At 38.2% G+C, this 27,589-nt stretch overlaps 1 protein-coding gene across 1 annotated transcript in view; it reads left to right on the top strand.

Moving 5' to 3' along the window:
* Positions 1 to 26,294, top strand: part of EXOC2 (exocyst complex component 2) — a 122,497-nt gene extending 96,203 nt beyond the window's left edge. The window contains exons 23-27 of the mRNA XM_075705158.1: positions 15,158 to 15,213; positions 19,369 to 19,491; positions 21,818 to 21,879; positions 23,562 to 23,621; positions 25,849 to 26,294. Coding sequence (XP_075561273.1) covers positions 15,158 to 15,213; positions 19,369 to 19,491; positions 21,818 to 21,879; positions 23,562 to 23,621; positions 25,849 to 25,942 — 395 coding nt within the window. The 3' untranslated portion in view covers positions 25,943 to 26,294. The remainder of the gene's footprint in view (positions 1 to 15,157; positions 15,214 to 19,368; positions 19,492 to 21,817; positions 21,880 to 23,561; positions 23,622 to 25,848) is intronic.
* Positions 26,295 to 27,589: the final 1,295 nt, after the last annotated feature.

Raw genomic sequence — 27,589 nt, 5'->3', positions numbered from 1 at the left:
GGTGTACCTTGCCACTGGACAGCTAAACTAGCAGAGTGGGAAAATAGCTGTCTACTCAATGCTTCAGTAACACTTTCTGCTCAGGGGTGCGTGCATGTTTTTAAGTTGAAAGTTTTAGTGTAACAAAAAGTCTCGGCTTTCTATACAAAATTTCTGTACAAAATTCAGCCTAGAGCATTTTCTCTCTGTAGCCAAGTTATCAAGCCCTTGAACTCTTTAAGTGGGAAAATATGATAGAATTCTAACAGTACAGCAGATCCATTGTAATAAAAAACATTTCATTAGCTTAAAATTTCTTTGCACGACGAATAGCAATTTAAATTTAATGAAACACTTAAACTTTATTGATGTGTGGATGAAATTATAGTGTTGGACTTGTTCAGCGGCTGAAGTAACTCAAAATTATTAAAAGCCTTTACTTTGAACTGTGAAAAATCTTAAGCTTTCCAGTTACTGTGGGTCACTCCTGAGTACAGATAGCTTCCAAATGTTAATTTTGGACTTGAACAATTTTTAAGGACCTATTGTTCAGGTCATGCAAAGACATTCTTCATTTCAAATCCATGCCCTTTTCAAAATGCTGTAGGGATTCAGTGAAACTTGGAAATGAAAAACTATGAAATAGTAACATTGGAAGCCAGTTGCAAGTTCTCACCTTCACTCTAACAAATAAGATAAATATGCAGTCTCACTGAATACTTACTGTATGTGCCTCGCAACAATTTTTATCTATTTTTTTCTTTTTCCTAGCAGAGTAGAGGGTAGTAAGGGGTTTTTTGTTTTGGTTTGGTTGTTGGTTTTGCTTGGGGGGTTTTGGGGGCTTTTTTTTGCTACACTAACATCTCTAAAAGCTGCTGTGGTCTGGTTCCAACTCACTGCTTATTTAAACACAGATAAATAAAATTTTAAATGAAATTCAGTTTATGGCATTTTTTGCCATAAATTTAAGGTATACTCTTGTGAGTAATTACTGGACTGCAGTGCATGGTGCAGTTTTAAATACATACATTGGTAGAAGTAAGGACTGGCTGAAACTCAAAACGATGACTAGCTCTTCAAGGTCATTGCAAGTTACCGAGTCTGTAAAAAAGAAACTAGATTTTACCATAGAACTCAAATTTGAGAATTTGGTGAAGCAAAGCAGAGCACAACCTCCTACCATGTATTCCAAAGAATCCACCGCATCTGTAACCAAAGTCCCTTTCTTTGGTCAGATCTTTCTCATGACTCAATACTTCCAACCATGGCTATGAAATACTGCTGCCTATTAGTGTTTGCTTGTAAGCTAATACCCTGGCTTTGATTTGGTTGCCAATTTGCTGAATTTAGTTACTAAGGACAAATAAAAATTCTCTGTATCCACAAACGGTACACAAAGTGGTTTGGAAGAAAGTATGTAGAAATATTTCTTTCAGTGTGGTGACTGACTGCTTGCACTTTTTGAGTTAAGAACATTCACAGACCTTTGCAGAATCAGGTTCCAGAAGTACTGGCTTTTTTATATTGTATCTGTGCCACCTGCTTGTTACCGTTGTACTTCTGATATAATTCAATAGAAATAGCAACTTTAAAAAAAGAAATCATTAATTGTACTAAAAAACTATATGGTAAAAGACAGGAAAATTGTGTATCTTATTGCTGCTAGTAATCTTTTTGCTCAAAGCACCACTTTTAAAGTTTCTTTAAAAAAAAACCCTCTCTTTTAAAAAGTCCGTACTCTACCTCCTTTTGCCATGTTTGCCTTTTCTTTTACTTACCAAAGTATGTCTGTCTTAAGTCACTGTAATAAACGCAGGACGTGTTTCACCGGTGACTAAGGTTTTTTTTCTGTAGCTTGAAGGTTAGATAGATGCAGGACATAACTGGATACTAAAATTATTAGTGTCTGTATTGTTCCAAATAATTTCTTTGTGAAATTGGTCTCTTTTGGATCGGTTGGCTTCAGTTTTCTCATTCCTTATTATAATAATATTTGAGTGACAACCGAAGTAAATTCATAAACATAGTATATCTCTAAGCCCATTCTTCACTTATGAAATTGCTGTCATTTTGTGTATGACAGGCTATTATTACAGTACCAGTGGCTTGAGGAATTATGAGAGGAACACACAGTTTCCTGAGTGAGTCTGTGTTTTGAAAGGTTTTAATAATTTTAGGTTTTATAAAATCATGAAAGGACACCTTCAGGGTGCCTTAAAAATTATGTGTTTGAAAGAAATAAATGAATATTCTTGCGGACTATGCTTGGTTTGTGTTAATGAAAGGAAATATTGCTTGAGATTTTTGGATTCAACTGTTCAGAGTTTTGATAGAGATGTTGAGTTTTAGTATACCTTACAATTAAAGAAGTGACTTGCTTTTCCCATTGAATTGGTCATTCTGTATCTTCATGGTGCATATAGCTACCCTCTTTCATCTGTGAAACAAATCTTTTAAAATTTATGCTTCTTGCCTTTACATAAATCCTTCTGTATCGGGATATCTGGGGGCAGTGCGACGGGGTTAGTCTGTGTTGCTGACTTCGACCCCCACTGACACCACTGGACGTGTGACTGGGCATTGTTAACCTGCATATCTGTAAAGTGAAAGATGTGTCTGGGATTGGCAAGGACCACCAAATATGATGAGTTATCACACTCGGGTTTTTGGAATTCTGTGTCAACATTGTGAAGGGTTACACCTGGTTTCTTTTATCCCAAGTGGCTCACTTGTGAAAAATTTGGAAAATCATAGAATCATAGAATGCTTTGGGTTAGAAGGGACCTTGAGAGATCATCAAGCCCAACCCCCCCTGCAGTGAGCAGGGATTGAACCTGTGAACTTGGCATTATTAGCACCATGCTCTAACCAACTGAGCTAACCCAGCTGGTCAAATGCTTTAGGTAAATGACAGACAGGGTACAGTACTGGAAATAGTATGAGTACCAGGCTTCAGAAGAACATAGGTACTAATTTTACAGGATGATGATACTCTAGTATGTCCACCACCCACCAGGTGCTCTGTTTCACAGTTTCTCTATTTTTCTGAAATCGGGGTGAGGGGGAGGGCAGGGGGGAAGAGAGCTTTTAGCAGCAGAGCTGTTTCTTGGTCAGCATGCTTCAACTTTATTTCATGAAAAAACTGTTGATGCAGATGGCTTTTTTAAAAATCGGTCCACTGTATATTCAAATATATATATACTAAGCAGTTTGTCCCCTCTTATGTGCAATATTGTGTCTTGCCTCAGTGTTTCTCGCTCACAGACAATGGAAACTTAAGAAAGTTCTGTGGCCAGAAAACAGCCATTAAGTTCTCACTCTGCCAAATACCCTGGATATACACAGAAGGATCTCAGTCCTGCCTTACAAACTGCTAAAATCAGTGGGAACCTAGTCATACCAGGGACGTGTGCCCTGTTGATTTTTCAACACCTTATTTGTTAGTTATTAACACCTTCTGCTTTATCAAAAGAAAATCCTTCAGCATTAAAATTGTTCTTAGTGGAAATTCAGTGATAATAGAACTTATATACATAACTCTATGACTATTATATGCTGAAAATGATGGGGGCAGAAGGAGGGAAGTTCTTAAAAATTTAAGAATTTTTCCTTGGGGAGAATGAAACGGGATTTGCTTAGGAAGCCATCCTACAGCTAATGGATTACTGGTAGAAAAAGTTGATGTAGTACTGAGGCATGCTTAGATGTATTCGCTTTCAAGTCAAGGAGGAGGGTTTGCTATATCTAAGAATCTCACATAAATTTCAGTCTGCAGAACCTATTTTTCCCACTCAGGGAGAACAATGGTTTTGGTTTGGGTAGTATATATTATATTGGGTGAAATGTCTTTTCTCATAGTGCAATTTTTTTTTATCTACCTCAAACCAGCTACTTTAAATATCTGATAGTTGTGATTATTTGATATTGTTGGGTTTCCCCAACAATAAGTCAAACGTATATAGCCACTTAAATTCAATCAAAAATAGACTCAACAGCCCCAATACTGTTAATACTGAAGTAGAAACAGTGAGGTTTTTTTTAGGTGCTGCTAAATCTGTAGGGCAAGCACACTGTTGGCTGTGAAGTGTTTGTATTCTTATTCTGTCTCAAGTTTGTATACATGGGTTACAGCTACATGTTGATGGGGCAACTGTGTTATGTAGAGCACTGTTTAATGGCTGTAACTGAGCCAGACAGTGTTAATACTTAAATGACAACAACAAAAAGACAAGTTTCTGTGGATCATATATCTCAAGTACTGGGCTCAGCTAAGGGTCATTGATGCATTTGTGTACAAGTGGTGATTTGGGTGAGCTGATACCTGTGTATGCTTATATGATGGCCGTAAGCACCAAAGTAGGTATTTTTTTACATTAGTGCATAGGCTTTTTGTTTGGTTTGGTGGGGTTTGTTGTTTGTTTGGTTTTTTTTTCCCTTTTTGCCATTTACATTTCTTGTTACCAGATTAACGAGTTGAAATTTGGCTTATTCTGCAACAATTCAAGTAATTTGAGAGTCTTTATGGTTCAATTCTCAGTATGGCATGCAGCTCATGACCTTCAGGTCTGGGTTGGTAGAACGCCCTTTAGACTTTCTGTTACTGTGTTTGATGGAAAAAATGAAAGTAAATCCATCTCTTAACAAAACTCTCCTGATAAAATGCATACATATCAAATTGGCCTAAAGCTACCTGCACATCTTTTAAGTATTAGATGCTAGCAAACATCTTTTCTTCCCAAGTGAAGCACTATTGGGCTTCGCATTTCCTGTTGTAGTCTTTGGCCTTTACAGGTTTTGCTCCTTATCTTCTTAATGATAAAGCAGATTATATTCTGTCCCAAGAAGCAGTGGATTTTAATGTGTGTGGTAAGGATCAGAAAGTAGCAAGTATTTGAATTGCAGGCTTCTTCAGCTGTCCTTCAGATCCTTCTGGCAGGTTTGTTGGAGTAGCAGAAAGTTCAGAACGGCCTCAGCAGCTGCTTTTTTGAAGACATCTTAGTTTGGGCTATGCAGAAGGGCGCAGAATCAGTATTGCCCTCTTTTTGGTGTTCTCCTCTTCTAGACTGAAGTTCATGCATAGACAAAGGTATTAATCACAGTATTGGCAGTCTAGAGCTCTTGCTACTCCAAGCCAGCTCAAACACAGAAACTTTCAGGTTCTTTGAACATCATGACAATTTCTACTGCTTGAATTAAAACAGTTCAAAAACTACAAGTAATATAAGTCTTGAAAGCCTTCATGTTTAGTGTTTTTGGAAAGTAGTTTTGTGGCTACTTGTGTCAAGTCCTTCAAGCGACACTCACTGTGTTACATCAATATAGTGTCATAGCTCAAAATAGGAGCAAGGCAACTAATTCAACGATGTAGCACTCTGGCCTTCAGATCTCAAAATACTTAGCTAGGTTGTGACTCTCACCAACTAGGTTCGGTCCTCCCTTGCTTCAGAACTGCACTTTGTAAAAGCACTTTCCCAGGTAGATTACCAGTAATTTCTTCATTAAATTTCAATTATTGATAGCTATATTTTAGGTCACTATTAGTTCTTATGACTTTTTCTCTGATTCCTAAGGTGCTGTATGTTTAGACTTACCGTGAGCTATGCAGAGAAGAATTTCAAGGAAACATTAATCTGATTCACAGTTTAATTAGTATGGAGCTAGTAAGAACAATAGATTTATCAAAACATTTTCAGTTTTACCAAGAAAGACCTGCTAATGAGCTATTTATAGCACACTTGTATCTATTTTTGTCAGTAGTCTAAGGACTGACTTAGGACAAACGGGTTAAAAAACAGGAAATGTGGTTAAACAAGTGGGTAATCTCTCCAGAGAGTTTCCAGTTTGCCTACACGTTCACATTTTCTTCTGAATGTACTCTCAAAACAACACTAAGTACAGTACCTTGAAATCCATCTCCGTTTAAAGGAGGGAATGTTTCCAGCAATAGCAGGAAGTGGCCTAGAGAAAAGTTTTACATTCTTGGTTAAATTCAAATGAGGTTCTGGAATCACTGTCTGTAAGTGGTTTTTTTTCTGCTTTAATTAAACATCGGAGCAGTTGTATGACATTTCAGTTGTTTCAGGTGTATCATGAATCCATAAAAGTCTGCGAATGCTGTAATTGTATCTTCAGTTCTAGATTAGTTTTAAGTAATTACTTTCCTCCAACTTTACCCTTTCTTTTACATGGGGCCATGTTTGTTAATACACTGTGCACATATTTTTTTTAAAATATGTATAATCAAGTTTGGAGGTAGTAAAAATAGTGTTATTAGTCAGACTGCATAAATCTTACTGTGAAGTGAGGATTTTACTGAACATGATGATGTCCATTTAATTCTCTAGGAGGTGGTGTCCATATTTCTTTCTTTGGGCAAAGCAGAAGCAATAACTAAATGAAAGCCATTCTTTGCACTGCTTGTTATTTGGTTTTTGACAGCTACTAATTATTAGCTTTTTTAAAATAAATTTGAGAATTATTTGTGAGTCAAAACAAGGAGGGAATATAATAAATGAATAAAGCAGCTTAAGTGGTGGTAAAGGTTATGACCTGGTAGAGTTCTATTTTTAGAGCTACTGCCAGATATAAGTGTTCTGCTCTTAGCATCCTACAAACAGTTTTCTAAAAAATGTTTTTACCCAGGGCAGACAACAAAGTGTGATAGCAAATACGGTTTTAGTAATTAGGAATAAACAAACAGGCTTGTCTAGCTACCTTAATTTAGAAAACAGGCCACTGGTAGTACCGGTATTTGAAGCAGATTTCCTATCAACCGTCTTTGAAGGGAGAAACCTGCGTGCTGTTGTAAAGAGTAGAGGTGAGCTGCTTTGTTATGTCCATGGGGAAATTCCAAGTCACATCTCTACTTTTTTTTTTTTAATGTTTTATTTAAATGTCTGCGGGGTGTCAGGTTAGATGATATCTCTGTGTGGGTGGGGACACTTCAGTAAAATAGCATGACATACTCATGTAGTGCTGTAGTTCACGAAAGGCTTGTGTCTGCAAACAAGTTAGGTTTCTGTCTATTCCACAGTTAGGAGACTATCTTGAAAAGTTTAGGCTTCTTGGAAATTAAAACACTATTTTCTAAATGAGGTATTGCCTTCACTGTAGTAAATGGAAATAGTGGCTAGCTTCTAAAATTATTTTTCAGAAACATGAAATATTTTAGGGCATTTTCTAATGAGTTGTTCTAGAAACTTACAAAGTTTTCATAATGGAATTTTAATTTTTCACTTAATACCTATGTTTGAATTAGACTGTCAATCAAATTAAATTTTCCCTGATTATAAATGTTAGATTTCTGAATAGTTTGGGGGGACAACACCTTGATTCAAATGCATTTCATGTAGCCTCAGGCATGCTCTTGGTCCTTATGGGTAGCAGATGCCACCCTCTTCCTTCATGTCATCCTGGGCACTTAATTCTAAATCCAAATTGCTTGGTTTTTTTTTTTTTTTTTCTTTTTCAAATCCAAGTTAAGTGCTCTGGAGTCAATAAATAAATTTATTCCAAATAGCTTCACAATACCAACATAATGTAAAACAGTTTTTGCTATACATGCTTCATAGTTCTGTAGCCTGAGTCTCTGAAATATTTTACATGTAAGGTATATTATAAATCATGTTTATTTGGAATGTTACATACTAAAAATAAAAATATTTTGGTGTTCACTTTAATTTTCACTTTTAGTCTGTGCTGCCTCTTGTTCATTTCTTGGGATAAGGTAGTTGATAGAGCTTCATCATGCTCTGGGAGGTGTCAGGCAGTCATCCATAAGTATGGGAAGCCTAGAGCTAATCTGTAGATCTCTTAAGTTAAAAATTGGGTACCAAGGTATGTCTACACAGAATTTTTTTTTTTTTAATTCTTCTAGCAACTTCTGCATGCAGACAGCGCTGACTACTCTGCTGACCTGCTGCGACCTCAGACAATGTTTCACTTTTTAGTGCCTCTTCCCCCTCCCACCCATTCTGTCTTACCTGTTTGTATTTTTAGTTTTCAAAAAGAGATTACTTGATTTTAGTCGGAAGTTATGGGCTAGATCAGATTGAAAAGTGAAATTCTGTGGTATGTGTCGGGCAGTCGGGCAACTTGGCTTGTTAGGAGGCATCCATCTAACCTTGAAATCCCCAAGTAGGCTGCACAGGGCAGGGCGGTGCTCACTTAGCATACTGCATAGCACAATCTGCCTTTCCAAGAGCTACAGAACTGCAAATAATAGGCTGCCATCCCACAGGGTATCCTGCTAGCCCATAGTACTGCTTTTGTAACATGAGTTTCATGGAGGAAAAACTGTCCTGACCACACTGGAAATCATGCTAGAATAATTGTAGTTAAAGCAGTTGTTAAATACTGCTATTGCTTCAGCTGCAATGCAGCCGGAACCTAGAGGAAATTTAACAGTTAAAATCAGACTGTTTAAAGAAGTTACATGGCTTTGTGGATACCATTCATTAGTTTCTTTTTTAATGTGCGCTACACAGCACTGATTAACGACTTGCAGTAGATGTGTGCAGTTTTTTTCCAGCAGTTTCATACAACAGATTAAAAACTTAGAGAAGAGCTGGAGGAGCTTAACTGACACACAGTTCAAAACACTTTGTGTGACTTGTTGTAAAGTTTGGTACTGTATATCTGAAGCTTGGAGATGAGCATTTCCAATATCGATTCAGTTAAATCTGACAATGGGTGTAATGTAATTGTAAAGAATATGTATCAAATAATTTAAAAAGCAGGTGCCTTCTCTGTCAGCATAAGCAAATGAAATGTCCAGGAACACCTGACAGGTATTGGTGCTGTGCAGCTAGGTATGGAAAGTATTCATCTCTTTGGATCACCAAATTCTGTTTGTTATTTTTGAGGAAAGTTTTTATTAAAAAGTGATCAGGGGAAAAAAAGGTTTCAGACTGATTGACTGTTACTGGCATAATTCACCAAACTGAACAATAAATTGTAAAAATATGGCATACAATAGGATGGGTTTAAAATTTGAAATTTCAGACTCCCAGGCATCAATTTTCCTAGCTCTACCAAGTCATGTTCAAGCCTCAAGGCCAACAAATGTAGTGCTCTCTTTTCAGAGGCACTAAGAAACATTGCTACCACCAGCAGCAGTTGCTTGCCCATGCAAGTACTGGCCTCCTGCAGAGGCCAGAATGCTCTCTGTTGTTTCCTAAATTGGTGGCTCTGTGCCTACCCAAGACTTATTTCTGTTTCAGTCCCTCACAGCTTAGGTTTCTAATAAGCCAGTCAGCTCAGTCTTGAAACAGGACTGGTAGCTTGGTCAACATACCAACATATAAACGTACATTCATTCCTCTTTGGTGAATCCTTCTCTTTCTTTGCTTCTAGGAAAAAAAAAAAAAAAAAAACCAACCACCAGAATTGAGTGACAGCTGTCAAACTGTAGAACTTCCTGTGGATGCCTTATATTAAAAAAGCAGCAGCTTTTAATATTCCTGCCTGATTTCTAAACTGAATTTGCCTCAGAACTTTTTTTCTTTTGACCCTTCAGAGCCTCTCATCCTCATGTCTGGTGTGGTTTACTGCCGATGAGCAGAGGTACCTGGTGACATCACCTACTTTTTCTAAGCAGTTATATACTTTTATCCTCCCTCCTCCTTTTTGCACAACAGGAAAGCTGAAAGGCTTGTTCAGTGAGAGGCAGTGGCAAGGTTATCTTCCCCGTTGTCCATCTCAAATGAGGTTCCAGTCTCACAAGAGTTAAAGTATGTTAAACCCAAGCTGCCTGGGTTAAAATTTCCTGTGTGTTTCAGTTGTCCTAGCTGAACTTCTGTTCATTCTTTGAACTTTTCAGTCTGCGGAAGACACAAAAATGTTTGACACTCATATCCTTCTCTCTATGAAGTTACTCTAAAAGGACTGGGAACATTTGAAGACCTGTGTTGGCCTCTGGCACAGAAAAAGCATCCTAATGAGTTCAGTTTTACTGTGTGTGCAACTTTTGCTCTATTTGTGCATGCAAGTTTTTGTAGCCTCTGTGTCTTAAAATTATGCATATGGTACTGCAGTTCTAGCTTTTGCATGCTTATTCAGTCACTTTGGAGGTTTCGTAGTAGAATGCTGTCATCTAAGTACTTGGGGGAAACATAGCTCTGAGAACTACATGTGGGACAACTGGTAGCACTACGCCATCTGAAGATCTCCTGAATGACTCCTGCACTGGCAAGCTAGAAGTTTAGTTTCTGTTACTCCTCAGAACCACAAATCTTTTTCCCTTCTGCTTTTCCCATAGTTCACACAGTCATCCTTGCTACAGCTTTACTGTATTGTTAAAATTGCTTGTAAATGTAGACTTTCTGACAGATTTGTTTTAAAAAAAAAAAAAAGTGATTATAAACTGGAGAGATTAAATTTAATGGATAAACTTGTTAGATGTTTCACCAGTAAAAAGTACAGTGGAGGGCCCAAAATTGGAAGGTGCTATTTTAAAGTTTCTGTCAGCCATTGTGATGGTTGATGGCTGAAACTGTCCTTCATTTTTATGTCTTAAGTCTTCCCAGCCATTTTTCTTTAGAGCAGTGCTGGGGCTTTGTTAGTGGCAGCTAGAATTCAAGTAAGTCAGAGTCTTCGGTGTTAAGAATAGAGTGGGAGTGGAATACATTTATGCTGTAACAGAATAATAACATTTTCCTGAGAGAAATTGCAAGGGTTTGTTGAGACTTTCTTCAACACATCTCTGTCAGAAGCTATGGAAAGGCATTGTATTTGTGCTTCAGTATGCTAAATAAGATGTATTTTAGACTTAAGAATGTTATGTTTCACTTGATTAGCCTAATAGTTGCAACCTGCAGTTATATGGTGCATTAGCTTTCAGTGCTGTATAATAGGACTGGCAGCATGGTGTCCCAAAAACTGTAATTGCGTGGGCTGCTGAACAGTCGTAGAGAAAGCTGCACAAAAATTCTATTCTAGACAGAATTCTTTCATTTTGAAATGAATTTCACAACATATTCACAGTTGGATGCCACTGCTTGTATTTCCAGTGAATCATACTCCAGAAAAGTAATACTTTGCTTCAACAAAGCCTGCCACAAACAGTGCAGTGATATAAATCAGAAATTGGATATTTTTTAATTGTAATTTTTCAAAATATAGTGCAGTTATTAACTATGCCTGCAGGTCCTGACATTCAGATAGGTTTGGCTTTGTCTCCACATGCAAAAATGAAAATCCTTCACAAATAAGAAAAAAAGAAGGGCTGGGGGGAAATACCCTTTCTACTTATGCTCTAGTCATGATAGGAAACTGACTTCCCGACAGCAATGAACAGCACGTATTTAATAGCATAGTCAGAGCAAACCTCTTACACAGTTACCTTTAATTTCCAGCCTAGGTTTACTGATGGTCAATTCTTTTATACCTTTCTTGTGCCAGAATTGTTCTTCAGCTTAGCTAGTTCTCCCTTCCCTCCCTGTCTGGTTCCACTTACTGGCACTTTTGGAGTGCAATTGCATTTTCTTTCCATCTTCGGTTTCTTTAGCTTAACAAGACAAGGTCTTTTAGACTATTAGATGCTGCAATTAAGGCAACCGTAGTTTCATATACAGGGGCTGTCTCTAAACTGCATAACTTTGCACAGTTTGTGCCGAGTTATCTGCTCTTAAATTGCAAAAACTGTCTAAGAAACTGAGGAAATACTTGAGCTTGTGCTGAGGCCCCTGATCCTGCAGTCATAGTACGACTGGACCTGCTATGAAAGGTCAGGAACACCTAATTAGTGGTACTGGGATTGCAAGAAATAATATCCTTTAAGCTCTCAGTTCACCCATTTGTCCTTGTACGTGGTACAAGGATGCAAGATAAAATATGTTTGCTTACGCCCTTTCACTGAGGTTTAAGTTAACAATTTTATCGTACAGGTGGGATGGGCTAGCAATATGCAATACTAAGCTACTCTCACTTCATTTTTACCATAGGTTCCATCTCAATTCCATTTAGTCAATTCATTCTCAATTCTTCAGTTAGAAAATGGTCATTTATGTCTTCTGTCTTAGCTGTGCACCACCAGACAGTGGTATTTAACACCTGGTGCTAATGGTGCTGACATTAGTATTTCATGCTTGTAGAAATTAACAGTACGTAGTTACAGTAACTCAGTGACTGAGTCTTTAAGAAATATGTTACGAAAGGTTTCCACAGACATAGGTGATAGGCAACTTTTACTAGCACAGTCAAAAGTTGTTTAATTTGAGCGCTCCCAGCAGCAGCAGCCAGAAGTAGCAGCTCCTATCCTCAGCCAAGTTGCATGAGCGTGTGAGATGAGGCATGCTACCTCAGGAGCTTAGGTGGGATGAGTAGGAAATGAGGATTCTTTCTTGGAACACATCACCCTCTTACACAACCCACCCACTTCAGTCTCCATGCATTCCAGCTTTTCACTTGCCTCCTTGATAATGCTTCTTCCCAGCTCAGCCAGCTGGCCTCCTTTCTGCAGGATGCACACCTGCCCTCTCTGTTTGACATCACAGCTGCCTCTCTGTACTTTCATTATGGGTCCCCAGCTGCCCCAGGGTTTGAGTGAGATGCTTCATTAGAGAACAGTCAGTTGGGGGCAAAGAAATACTGCTAAGGTCACCAGTGAAATTTTGTTGACTAATGAGCATGCTCTGGCAATGCTCAGGTATCCACAGAGAAGGGAGACTGTCAAAGTCTTAATCTTGCATGGCACTTGTGCAAAAGTAAAAACACACAGCACAGTTTCCACGTGAAAGATCCTACTGTCACAAGATAAGGCCGGTAGGCAGCCAAAAGCTGAATAGCATGTGAGTTTGCAGACCAAAATCAACACTTTGCACCCTGGGGTTAACTGCAAACCAGCTCCCAAATTTGCCCTGTGCCTCTTGATGTGATTTGCATACCACCGTTCGGTGCCTGGTCAAGTTGTATTTGCTTGTGGGACATGGTACAAATTTTGTCCTCTGTGATATGAAGCCTGCAGAGGATTTAAACTGGGGCAGAGTGAAGTAGAAGGAGGAAAACAGTAGAAGAGGAAAAAGGAAAGGGGTGTTGCTTTTCCACATACACCTGTGATCTTTTGGTGTGGTTCAAGTAGTGGTGTGTAGCATTCTTTCTTTGTTTTGCAGGTTATGGGGGAGGAGAAAAAAAGTCAGTTTCATAAAATTTCTGGTATTGCTCTTTTCCTCCCTCCCTCCCTCCCTCCCTTCCTTGTTGCAAAAAATCACTAAGATAACGAGAAATTATAAGCTTGCAACCTAGTATAATACACTGTTTGACTTGTTGTTGGTTTAGTTTAAATGGAAAGATTGACTGAGATTTTTTCAAGGAAAAGAATAAAGATAGCAAGAAAAGGCATTAGAGATGTTTTGGAATGTGCAGGGAAAGGTTTGTACTTTTCTTTACCTTTTTCAGTTATTTGCGTCTCTTCCAGAGTGAAAACAGAACATTCCTTCTAAAAATGTCTTGATTCTTTTTTATGTTCAGAAACCAAGCTGCTTTTAGTGAGAGCAGTAAAATCTTCTTTGACGCTTGCCTCTTTGCTATGAACTTTTGAAACAGATACTGTCTTGATACACAGGCCGGGGTGCAGAGCTCAGCTACATCCTGATTGCACATTAGAACAAGAGTCACTGTTCAACATCTCTCCCTCCGCTTTCCCCCAAGCACCCTCACTTCCAACAGGAGACCCGTGATGCCCTCCAGGAAGCACCCTCCAATCTGAAGTCCAGGCTGCATCACATTGTATAGTGTAGATGCAGGCGATGAATGTTTTCATACCTCATGCAAGGGGGGGGGGGGGGGGGCCTGTCATCCTTTCATCCTACTGTTATAAAATGTTTGTACATAGTTATCTGAGTAAGAAAGAACAAATGTCTCCTTTTTAGATCTTGAGACAAGTTGTGGGACCAGTGGTTAAAAAAATGAGCACAACTGAGATGGCAGTTGTGAGACGTGACTCTCTTCTCCCATAGAATAACTGATTTTTTTGCTCTCGGGTAACTCCTTTTAAAGTTATTTTTCGTAGCAGGATTAAGTTGCTGTATTGGTGTTATCTGAGGAAAGGTGGAGCAAGTAAGATGAACTGATTAAAGGTTCACTTTGTAATTTTTATAACAGCAGCTTTAATCGCATTGTGATCTCTGAGCTGTGTGGTCTCACCAGTCTTTGTCCACGATTCTGATCTTTTACTGTCGATTGAATATACCAAAGGGCTTGATGGGATCATTGCACTTTCTCGGCTTCATGCTACAATAATTGAAATCAGAAGTTGAGGTCAAGTGAATCAGTAACCCTCTCTCATTACTTTGTGTTGCACTTCCAACATTTATGCATACTTTAATGAGTTAAATGCTTTCTAATTTGCCTTTGCCTACCAAGTGAAGTGCCCAGAAAAGCAAATTGGGCAATTTTAGATTTTTGCCTATTTTAGATCTTACACAACTGGAGTCCAGGTCTGGGAAGTTACTCTGGAATTACAACAGTGTAGGGGATGAAGAGCTTGTCCTAACTAAGGCATACCCTGCTGGATGTCCTTCTGTTTAGAATTTCCTTTTTAGTATAAATTGACAAACATTTCATATGCTTGGTAAATAAAATGCTTATTTGACTTCTCCACCCTCCCCAAGAGGAAATTTCTGCTAAGGCATGACATCTCCTATAAACTGCTGTGAGTAATATCTTCTGAACCACTTACAGAGAAACAAGAATCCTTGCTATTTCTATCTATAAGAATAATTTGCAGTCAGAGAGGTTGATAAAGTAGTAAGATCTGCTTACTTTTGTTGTACAGATAAAAACCCTTGTCTTCTCTGTTTCTGTAGAACTTCATGAGCTGTAGTGCATGTTCTGTGCCATGCTTATGTGTATTCTAGCAAGACATCCAGAATTTATTTTTTAATAATGCTAGGTTTTTATTAAATGGCAAAGTTGGTGCAATTGGGTTGCTGGAGAAGAAGAATACTGAAAGAGGAACCTGCTGGCTTTTTTAACCTTTTGCTGTAAGGAAATGTGCCTTTCTCCATTTGATTTGAAAAAGGAAATAGACTGGTGGTGTGGCTATGGAACTTTCTCTTTCTGCCTCTGCAAAAGTGCTGGTAAAAGAATGAAAAGAAAAAGTACAGTATTGAACAGTAGAATATTATGGCTTCGTTGAGACAACAGAATGAAAGTAATTATCTTGTTTGTTTTGTTTCAGGTGTCAGAAACTATTTGAAAGAAGCATTAGTGAATATCATTGCTGTGCATGCAGAGGTGAGAAAAACTTCTGATTGTTTCATGCTTACATTCATATGAATAATTTCAGTGTACTTTGCGTGGTAAATCCTGGCTTTCATCACCCCTGAAAACTGTAGCTCTGTTGGAGTGTCTTCATTATAGATGTAAGTGCTTTGGGTTAGGTTTGGCCAACCAAGTATGCAACTGCTAACTTTTTTAAGGGCAGAAGAAGATGAACAGTTCCTGTTTATCCTCGGTAACACTCCATTACACCTTTTTGTTTCCACTATCTGATGAAGAGGAAAGCCAAAGTCTAAAGCTCAGTTCTTCCCTTTTCATGCAGATTAAATATATTGAGAGAGATAGATATGATGCTCACTTTCTCTGATTAACTTTATTTTCCACAACATACGAAAATGAGCTTGTGCTTTGCTTTGGAAGAAACATTCAACATATGCCACTCCGAGTGAAAAGGCAACATATGTCATTCTTGTACATAGGATAAAAAGTGGAAACCTAAACCCAGGAGGTCTTATAGTCTCTGTACAGCACAAATTGTGTTTGAAATACTTAGGTAGGTAATGGCTTATGATAGGGAGTGCATATTAAAATACTATTATTGAAGTAATACACTTGCACAACTGCAATTATTTGGCCTTTTGTGATAATATGCAGGAATTTTCTATAGTCCTTTAAATTACAGCCTCTGTTCTACATACTCCTTCCTTCTAGTCATCAAGAGTGTTACCAGATCACTATTGCTCCTGGTATAAGCATTGGTAGTAATACCACTCTTAACCTTTCAAAATACCACAAGTATAGCTGCTCCACCTTTTCCATCTAACTGAAATCTGGTGAGATTCACTTGAGGGTTTTGTTTATTTTATTCCTCCTTAAATTACAAGGATTCATATAAATTAAAATATTTTCATGAAATTTAAATATCACTTGCAATATTTTTGATTCAATTTCAGTATTTACATATAGCTGGTTTCACAGAAGCATTGTTGATTTTACCAAATGCTTCCGAATGAGGGAATAAGCAACACCAAAAATATATACCAACATGACATTAATTTTTAATGTTGTTTTTCAGTGTAGTGAAAATTAATAAAAATGAAAACGAGAGGTTTTGTTTTAAAAAATTCAAAGGCATTTGTGACTTACTGAGCTAATCCTGTAAACATGCATACTCGTTAAAATGCTGCAGCAGAAAGGTGCACTGCCTTGCTGACATCATTGAGACCGATACTGATTTTGGCCCAAATAGTGTGGCCTCATAAATTTCTAGATGTGAAATATTACATAAATACGAAAACGTGTGTCAAGATGAAACTCCCATTTCCACTGTTTTCTGGTGAAATTCTGTAAGCTGGGTCAGATTTAAGTTTAGTTAGCAAGGCTGCAAGTTTCTGTAGTTTGAAACAGCAAAAATTAACCATGAGCTGAACAGTGAGCATGGACTGAAGTGGAAAGAAAAATGTTTCCCTACCTTTGAATTCAAATTTAACTGAAATCAATATAAGGGCCTCTTATTGCAAATTTGTGATGATTCACCATTGCTGAGAATTTTTTTTCCTGGATTCTGTATAGTAACTTCAAGAGTGTTCGTTGTGGGCACAAATATTCTCTTCTCAGTAGAAGATTTTTGGGCCTGTTCCTGGTATTTTTGTGTTGAATTGCTCAGCAATATTTGCTGCTGAATAAGATGATCCCTTCCCAAATTGTTACTGGTTGGGTTTTTTTCTTACCGTACAGCTAAGTATGTCGCTTTGTGGGTCAAAACAGTTAAAACAGGCTGCATGTTTGAATTAGCAATGATAACAGCTGATAGCTGACATATATGTGGTCAGTGTACTTAGCCTATGGTGCAGACCTGCCTTTTGGAACAGTCAGCTTTATGGGAACCCTGATACATAATTCATTACTTAAATCACTGAAAACTGTGTAGAAATCTAGCATTCTTTTCTTCCCCCCGCCCCCCCCAATTTACTTTTACACACATGTATGAATATCTTCTGTCAATTACTACATTTCCTTGTCAGACATGAGATGTAAACATAAAGCAAAGGTATTCTAGCAAAAAATCATTCCACTACTCAAATTTTAGATCATTTTAAAGCAGAAATTGGGGGAGGAAGTGTTTAAAAACTCTGTGCAGTTCATTTTCCTTCTTGCACCACTCCAGTCACATCATCTTCAGTACCCTGTGCAGTTTTAGTGCAGCTTTATCATCACCTTTAAGTCTTGACACAAGTTTGGTCTGTCTAACCTATAATCTCACTTCCTCCTATATTCCAGCCTCTTGGCCTGCATTTTCCCTAATTCTGTGTAGAAAAATCTTACTTTTTTTTAATTGTTATTTCACCAACAACTTCTCACTTCCTTAAAGCACCCTTTAAGGAAGATTGGTTTCTTCATGCTTTCCTTCAGGCATAGATCTAATGTTTAATTTTGTGCTGCTGTTGTGTTGCAGTTGCTATTTTGAACCTCAAATGGATGATCCAAGTACCACTTTAAAAAGTTGTACAAATAAGCAGTTCATAGAATTATAGAATCATAGAATCGTTTAGGTTGGAAAAGACCTTTAAGATCATCCAGTCCAACCATTAACCTACACTACCAAGTCCACACTGAACCAATCAAGGGTAGACTAGACTAAACCATGTCCCAAAGTGCCACATCTACCCGTTTTTTGAACACTTCCAGGGATGGGGACTCCACCACCTCTCTGGGCAGCCTGTTCCAATGCTTGACTACCCTTTCCGTAAAGAAATTTTTCCTAATTTCCAACCTAAACCTCCCCTGGCGCAGCTTGAGCCCATTTCCTCTTGTCCTATCGCTAACTACATGGGAGTAAGAGACCAGCACCCACCTCACTACAACCTCCTTTCAGGTAGTTGTAGAGAGCGATAAAGTCTCCCCTCAGCTTCCTCTTCTCCAGGCTAAACAACCCCAGTTCCTTCAGCCGCTCCTCATAAGACCTGTGCTCCAGACCCTTCACCAGCTTCATTGCCCTTCTTTGGACATGCTCCAGCACCTCAATGTCTTTCTTGTATTGAGGGGCCCAAAACTGGACACAGTATTCATGGTGCAGCCTCACCAGCGCCGAGTACAGGGGGACAATCACCTCCCTGCTCCTGCTGGCCACACTGTTCCTGATACAAGCCAGGATGCTGTTGGCCTTCTTGGCCACCTGGGCACACTGCTGGCTCGTGTTCAGCCGGCTGTCTACCAACACCCCCAGCCAGGTCCTTTTCTGCCAGGCAGCTTTCCAGCCACTCTTCCCCAAGCCTGTAGCGTTGCATGGGGTTGTTGTGACCGAAGTGCAGGACCCGGCACTTGGTCTTGTTAAACCTCATACAGTTGGCCTCGGCCCATCGGCCCAGCCTGTCCAGGTCCCTCTGCACGGCCATCCTACCCTCCAGCAGATCGACACTCCCACCCAGTTTGGTGTCATCTGCAAACTTACTGAGGGTGCACTCAATCCCCTCATCCAGATCATCGATAAAGATATTAAACAAGGCTGGCCCCAAAACAGAGCCCTGGCGAACACTGCTCGTGACCTGTTGATGGTCTTGATGCATGGAAAAACCAGGAAGGTGTAATGTTTTTGCCAGGGAACTAATAAATGGCAACAGTGGAAGAATCTAAATGAAAATCCATTGCACCGCCATACTCTCAGATCCTTTCAAAGGCTTATCTCTGCCACAGAGTGTAAAGACACTAGCCATTTGACAGTATATTTGACAGATATAAAGGGTTCTAGAAGAAATAGCAAAATATGTGGCTAAAAAGTGGCTGAATGTGTAATTGGATCAGTCACACAACCTTGAATTGAAGGTGCTATCTGTGAAACAGCAGCCTCTGTACAAGCACCTGACTACCTGCATCCATCAGCTGAGAGCACATATTTTGAAGTCTAGCTGCTTTTAGGCATTGCAAGAAAGTTGTCATTATCACATATCATGTAGCTAACACTGCTATTAACAGAGGTGATTAGTCAAAGTGCAGGGCAAGCATCAAAACAAATCCTTCATGTTCCAGTTGTTTTGAAATCTTTTTGTCCATTGATAAAAATGAAGTGGTCCCTTCAATCAGTGTTTAATACTTTTTACTGAAATGTTACCGTAGAAAATATTCCTGTTAATATAGGTATTGTGTTAATGATTCTTCTTTCATAAAAATCAGGTGTTTACCATTTCCAAAGACTTAGTTCCTCGGGTAATGTCAAGGGTTGTAGAAGCAGTTGCTGAAGAACTGAGTCGCCTGATGCAGTGTGTTTCATCCTTCAGCAAAAATGGAGCTTTACAGGTACCTGAATACTTTGTACTGTCAAACATCTGAATCTAGAAAACTGAGAATGAGAGAGATAGAATCTGTGTATTTGTTGGATTTATTGTAGCAGTGAAAGCAAGAAGATAAAAAGGATTAGTGTACAGCCTATTTCAGATTTATGGATGAATACCCTTTGGGATACTGATTCTTGGGTTTGATTGTATTTTAGTCTTGTCTTTGCATCTGAGTGCATAAAATGTTACCTATATCCTATGAGATAAAAGGCATCATAATGGTATCTGTTTGAAACGTTGTTAAATACTGTCTTTGGCCTGTCATCAAAAAATTATTTTAAAAGAAAAAACAATTTTGTGATATTTTGAGATTTCAAAATCTTGAAAATATGATGCAGTAGGATCTTGCAAGTCTTTGCAAAACTAGTCACTTGTCTGTTATACTATTTCTACATTAGTGCTTTGCACCATGGGTAGAACAGATACTTTTACACTGCCTTCTTCATTTACAGCTGGATTGGTGGTTGTACTTATTATTGAATAAGTTTTAAAGAACTCTGAGAAAAAATATTTTTTTAAAAAAATCCCTTTGAGTCAATGACTGCTATGGCTGTAACAGGCAAAAAGAGCAGACTCCCAATTCTCATTGTACATGACAGCATTCTTGCATAATGATGGGAAAATAATTACCCAATTGCAAGCCTTATTTTCCAGTTGCTGGTAGTAATTGCATTGGACAGAGAATTAATGTAGGATGATCGCAGCCAAATAAAATTCACTGCCTATTTAAAACCAAATCAATGAATAGCAACAAAGCTACCCATATATCATTTTTGTTTGGCTAGGCAACCCACCATATGAACTTGCTGCCTAAACCCATAACTGAAAGGATTTTCTCTTCCTTCTGTAAATTTGTCACTCGTGGTCATTTTCTGTTCCTCTGAACATAGAAAATCCTGTCTGGCAGACAGCAGCAGTGTGAGAGTGATCCAAGTCTGGTCAGACTGATCAAAAAATACCCATTCCCAAAGAGAAGCCTGAATCTGTATTCCCACATCCAATGACCGACAGTTTTGCCGCGCTTTCCCCTTCCACCATGTTTATTTAGGCTGTGGTACTTGACAGTACGCGACACTTCCCCATGGTACTGCTACCTCGTAAAATGTAGGATAGACTCCAGAATCTTATGTGTAGGACTTCAAAAAGTCCAAGGCTGCTCACCTTGGAGCACCATACAGACAGAGGTGAAACATTCTGTGGTGAGAAAAGCATTTCTTATGAATATAAAATTGGTGGGTGGCTATGTCATATTTTGTGCCAGAAAGGTCTGGCACTAAAAAAGCGTAAATCTGAGCTGGCTTCTTCCCTAGGGAGAGATGAGGGGAAGACCTAAAAGCCAAAGCCTTTTATTAGAACTGAAATTAGATGTCTGTGTTGCATTATAAAAAAGTTTTGTTTTGGAAGATAAATGTCATACTAGTTGGGTCTAAATGTAGATCAGTTTCTGTAATAGCTAACTGGATTAAATTTTATCTTTATGATGAACAAGAACAATATGAGTTTGGATGAAGTTCATTTTATATTTTTAAATGAAATGACTTCAAGTATTGATCACATGCAGGGTATTTCTATTTCATATAAAACCTGTGATGATAATGATTGCTTTTCAAACAGTAAAGACAGTGTATGAAATTTGTTTAATCTCCACCATAGTTCACCTAGGTGAAAATTAATACCTAGACACATGGTACAGTGCAGGAGTAAAACCCCCAAGCTTGTGTGCCCACCAGGTGACAGACAAGAAGCAGAGCACAACCATTCTACTTCCTCATCTGATGGAAAAAAAAAAAAAATTCAACAGGAAAACCAAGAATAAAATGTATATTGACAGGTTTTTGTACCCTCTTGTTTCCTTCCTCCCTGGCCAAGCCATGCTGTGAGAAGTTAAGCTTACTGTATTTAATACAAAAAAAAATTTAAAAAAAAAAAAAGACAGACAGATTAAGGTAGTGTCCTTCTTTCTGCCACTGTACAGAAGAGATGGAACAGAATTGAATATTTGTTACTGTTACTGAGAGACAAACCACTGTTTTTAGACTGCTACATAGTGACTGTACAAACAGTTTGACTTGAATCAAGAGTATGAAATTGTTCCTTTTAGCAGTCTCCTGATATAGCGGCGTGGCAACCAAAAATACAGGAAACAAAACTGTTAAAAGCCAAGGCCGCTTACAACTGCAGCATGCAATAATATTTGCCTCTAAAAAAGCTGAAGCTTTGGGATACTAGTATTCACTTGATGAAAGGATGTTGTGTCATTGTTTCAGTATTTATATTTCTGTTTTTAGGCAAGACTTGAAATCTGTGCGTTGAGAGATACCGTGGCCATATACCTAACACCTGAAAGCAAGTAAGATGTGCTGTAATGTCTGTTTTTCCGATGTAATAGAATCCTTGGTAGGCATGCAAAAGCACATAATGTACATCAAGGATTAAGAAATTTTGCTTCAAATAAAGTATGTGGTATACTAGGTAAATATATAAAAAACAGATTACTAGCAAGATTTTATAAATTGAAAGAAAATAATTACTTTCTTTTGGTTTTTACTTGAATTTTTAGACACAAACTAGTATTTGCCACTCAAAAAAAGTAAAACTTCTTAACAGCAGTACAGCTGCTGAGGAGAATGATGCTAAAACAAGACAAAAGCAGATGTCGCTGAGTTTTATCCAGTTTTTCACAGCAATCTCATAAAGCACATGGCAAAGAACCTGCCAGACACATCAGAGAGGCTACAGAACCAGAAACTGGCAGGATCCCCTTATAGGGACACAGAGAATTAGGGCTCTCCACAAGCTTGTACAATACCCTACTCCTTCTCCACACACCTAATCAGGGAAAGTAAATTCAGCTTCACGCTGTCTCTTAGAATGAAAGTCTTCAAAAGTCTTTCAGCAATTTATCGTTTCTCAGTGAGGTACAAGACCAAAGATAAATAGTGTGGGACACACTCACACGTTAATATAAAGGGAGAAACAAAAGCATTAGCAGTGTCAGTGGTTGATACAGTCAAGGAATGTAAAAACAGACTATGATAGCTGTCAGCAGTTTTGAGTAAAGTTGGTGGATTGAAATTTCTAGGTGATTATGTTGGGGATTGGATATGGGCACGTTCATTCATTATTTTATTTACCTACACTTCTGTTAGGATTGGCATTACATGTTCCCACAGATGGCAGTTTGGTCATCTCACCTAATCAACATTTTGTAGGAGACATTGCAGGGCTTGAGGGCCAAACGTGTCTTCATAGTGTCACAGATAGTGTCCTATGGTGTCACTGCATTCTGTTTCAAAAGACTTATTCCTGGACTTGTCGCTAGTAGTAGTTGCCACAAGCCACCTTATTAATCTTTTGCTGACAAGATTGTATGTATCTCTGCAGGTCCTGCATTGTTCCCTGCATTTCTGTTCCACATCTGTTGCCCAGAGAAGGGAGGAAACCCCATCTTTGGAGTTACTCAAAACTTGACTGGATAATGCCCCAAGAAACCTTCTCTAACCTCAAAGTTGGCCCTACTTTAAGAGGGGGGATTGGACCTGAAGACCTCCAGAGGTCCCTTCCAACCAAATTATTCTATGAATCTACATTACCTCAATGCAAACCTACTGTAATTCTCTCTGTAGGGAATGCAGTGACCTGTCTACTGAGCACAGAAAGCCAAAATCCATGTTTTATCTGTGCTTCATACTCTGATGGTCACTTAGTTTGAGGCAGAAGGCAAGCTGGCAACTATCTCTAATTCTTGAGGAGTCCAGGGTGTCAAGCACAGCCTTAAATCAGCTGCTGATGTAGCATTTCCTGTTGATGTATGGTATGCATCACATTAGGAATGTCAAGAGGCCTGTTTGAACCCCTGACCTCTTTATGTTCCAATTTGCACATGAATGTCAGGTCTCAAGTTAATATTTTGTTAATTTATTGAAATAAGAATGGATAAAATATAGCGTATCTCCATGGAATTTATCAAGAGAAACTGTGAATGCTGAGACTCGTACCAGTGGAATATGAGTATTTTTGTTTTCCTTGCAGCTCGAGTTTTAAGCAAGCTTTGGAAGCCTTGCCTCAGCTGTCAAGTGGAACTGACAAAAAGTGGGTATAATGCACCTTCTTGTCTCCTTTCTGGTCTTTGGAGCCACTGCTTTTTACTCTTGCATCAGAACTTTGTTATAAGAGGGTTAAAGTTAATTGTATTTGACCCTTCTGAATTAGAGAGCAGAAGCCTCTTTGGACAGAATTAAGAATAAGCTAAGTCCTTGTGTATCATGGTCTATTAAATTACACAGAAGAGACGATGGCTTTGCGGCATATCCCTCTTGCCCATCCTAGTCTTATCAGTTCAGTGTAGCTTTGTATTTATTTTGTAATTTCAGTCTATTTTACCCTTCCTTGATAATCCTAAAGTTTCTGTGAGTTCCATTGTCTTATCTTACTGAATTTAGCAGCAATAAAAAAAAATGACCACGGAACAAAGTCCAAGCTGATATATGGGGAACTCTCAAAACTGGCCTGTTTCATTTTAAAAACAAATCAGAAGGGTCTGTGGTTCGTTCTTATCATCAGGAGGAGAGGAGTTTTGGGTTCCTCCTTTCCCACTGTAGAAACCTTTGACAACGAAGCTGCTTTGCTGCATCCAACCTAATATTTGGTAGTCTGTTTTACAAGCACAGCTTAATAGAGTAGTATGGTAAAGCTAGGATGGATTTGTAATGAGGATATTAATGGAAGTATAGATGTTTTGAACTTGAGATTGGTATTATGGTACTTTCAGGAACTGAACTGCATCAAATCAGTTTGCACTTAACAGTCACATTTTAGAATATTTTGTAGACACATGAAGAGGTTGTGCAGCCTGTGGTCTGCAGACTGTGCCTTCTTCAGGTGTCCCCTCACTAGCCACAACAAGTCTCAAGATGCCTTCTTGCCTTACTTAGATCTTATGCTTTATTAAAGATAGGAATCAGTTTTGAGTAAGGAGAGTTCTTTCAACTCAGACTTTCCGAAACACCTGTAGAATTTTTTTTTTTTTCACTTAGTCACAAGCATTTGAGCTTCATGGGCAGATGCGAGTCAAGAACTGCATCATTTTTACATCTGCCTCAGAGTTCTGAGCCCTAGACAGTGCAAAACTTGTTCTGTTTCCTAGGTCGTTACACCACAATTGTCATCATTTCAGGCAGCTCATTGTAGTCTGCGCATATTTGTGTAAAATAACACACATTTGTGCACTGATTTAGACCTGTTCACTTCTGTTCATTCACAGTCATTACTATGATACTAAATGATGAATGTGGCCATAGTCATCTTCCAGAAGACCTGCTGAGGAAGCAGATACTGATTTTTGTGGTTCAAGTTGTTGTTCTTGAGTTTGTTTGGGGTTTTTTCACATACAGTACAATTTCTTCTGTTACTGGCTGTTCAATAATCACAGCTTGCCAAAAAGTTGAGGTGATGCATGTCTGCCTTATCTAGCTTGTTTTTTGAGATAGAGCAAAAAGTTTGGAGAACACATTCTTCCCTAGAATACGGGGAAAATAAAACACACAGGCAAGATTGTAAAACTTCATAATGCATCTCCACTGTTACAATAAATATGTCCTACAACAAAGCCATCAACACCCTTGGTCCTACACCTGTAGTTTGTGGATTATAATAAATATTATCCACGGCACCAAGTACCACCTTGGCAGCTATGTAGACGTAACCAAACCATTGTTATGCTCCAAAATGTACTCAGAGTTTGTTATCTATAAAGGACAAAAACACATGGTTGCCAGTGAATTAGTGTTTCTCCTAGAACAGTCATACCATCTCTGATCTTTCAGCCATGATACTTAAGAGAATTCTGTGAAATACTTTCCAAAGACGAGTTTGAGAACTGAAATTTGCAATTCAGCTACACCTGAAAAGCCATAGCCTTGATAAGGGATACTGCTTTTATGGTACATAATCTGGCGGTTTCTGGATTTTCCTTACAGAAGTATCTTATGACGCTCTCTACCAGTCCTTTTGTCACTGTGTTTTGCAAATATGTTTCTCTCAAGATGATGATCTTTATCTGGAAGGAAAGCCATATAAAGGGCTATTTTATTCCCTTGATAAAATCTCTGTGGCTAAGTTCTGTGCTGGCCACAGATCATCCTGACACACTTGGTATACTTCTAAATATCTATAATATTCAGATATTTGAATAGATCCAATTTTAGGCCCTTTATTTAAGCAGACAATGTACTTGAAGTCACAGACAGAATACCCAAAACTTTCGGTAATTGTTCCCTTTTCAGAATCTGCCCAAGTTGTAACTATTTTCCTTTTACAGGTTACTAGAAGAGTTACTAAACAAATTTAAAAGCAGCATGCACTTGCAGCTGACCTGTTTTCAAGCTTCTTCGTCAGCAATGATGAAAACATAGACAACACCACAATGCAGGCAACTCAAAAGACAAGTGTGTTTATACGTCACCCTTTTTTCTGTACATCTTCAATTCCTTTGAAGACTCTGAAGAAAACAAAAAGAATTTCACTGAAAAAGAGATTGAGATACAACTCTTTGAGTAATGGTATGGGATATCCTGCTGAGTGAGACTTCTGGTCATAAATACCTTGATAAAATGGTTTTCTGTCTACTGTATTTCATTCTGTGGAGGGGATTAAGCCAATTTTGTTTACAAACACTCTTGGCTGTATGTTCATGAAAAAGTATTCACTGGTGTGCTGCAATCTCAGTTTCATTTGTTAGAAATACATTGAAATGTATTTTTAGCAAACGTCACCTTAAATTTGAGTATTACTCATGTTGTTCAGTGTATCAATCCGTTACTTTCTAGATGCAGAGTGATACTGATGTTATGTGACTAGAAGACTCAACTTCTATAAACTAGTGAGAAGTACCTAATAAACATTACTACTTACAGCTGACTAATGAGTGTTCAGATACCATATGGAGAAGGACACTGCTTCTTTTGCATTTAAAAATTACCACTTTTTTTTTCTGTTATCATCCACAGTTTTAGTGTTTGTAAGTCTGATTTCTTGGGAGGCTTTTATTTTCTTGCTGCTTATTTAATTGAACATGTTCCTGCCTCTTTTGTTTCTGCCTTCTATTGGAATATTGATGATAATTTTCACATTTGAAATAAGCTCTCCTTTCATTGGCAATTAACAGAAAAGTGCTCTGAGTTTATCAGATTAGTAGATTCTTTTAAAAAAAAAAAGTTCAATTACAATATTCTTTGGTGTTAAGGAGTAGAATAGTTAACAGCCTCTCACATAGTCAAGAGTAAGGAGTAGCACAATGTCATTAGTTTTGCTGCTTCCTTCTTAATCTTCTTGTCTTTTCTTGTTCTTACAGGCTTACTACCACTGTCTTCCTCTTCCCTCTTGTTAGTCAGTCCTCTTTTCACCACCAGTTATTGAATTTGTGAGGAGGGGAATAGGGATTCAGGAGGAAAGAACAATTTTGCTGCCATTAAGATATAGGTGCACAAAGACCAAGAACTGTCTTCCCAGCAGGGAAGATTTGACACTGACTTTAGTTTTGGGACTTGATATAAGATGCAGGAAGCTATAACAAGAGAGCAACTCATAGAAAGTGGTCTTGTTTTGGGGGGTGAGGAGTGGGTTTAATTTTATAAATGAAATCATGACTTGCAAGGAAATCATGCAGCAATAATTCGTTCTTTCTGTATTTACAGTCATTTTGAGTGTGACTTTTCAGAAACAGTGCACTGAGTTTTCAAACAATTTTTTAATGTCAACTGTTTTCTTTTTCCAGTTCAGTTACACACTTTAAAAATACAGCGTACAGTTCCTGTAATATGAAATACTGAAGAAACAGCTTGATGCATGTATATTTACTTGTAAAAAAAATTTTGTGTAAGTAGTAGTAGCATGTTGAATGAGAGTTTGAAACTTCAAATATATGTCATTATTGGCTTTCAGGGAGAATCGTTAAACACCTGGAGCAATGTTTTGTTAAAAGTTGTCCATTCTAAGCTGGTTGTAGTCTCAGGTGCTGCTACTAACTGAAATAGTCGTCCAGTTAGCTCAATCTGTAAAGG

Source organism: Pelecanus crispus, chromosome 2 (assembly GCF_030463565.1).
Source record: "Pelecanus crispus isolate bPelCri1 chromosome 2, bPelCri1.pri, whole genome shotgun sequence".
In the NCBI taxonomy this organism is placed as follows: Eukaryota; Metazoa; Chordata; class Aves; order Pelecaniformes; family Pelecanidae; genus Pelecanus; species Pelecanus crispus.
Note: the sequence above shows the minus strand (reverse complement) of the source record. Positions and strands in the feature narration are given on the sequence as shown.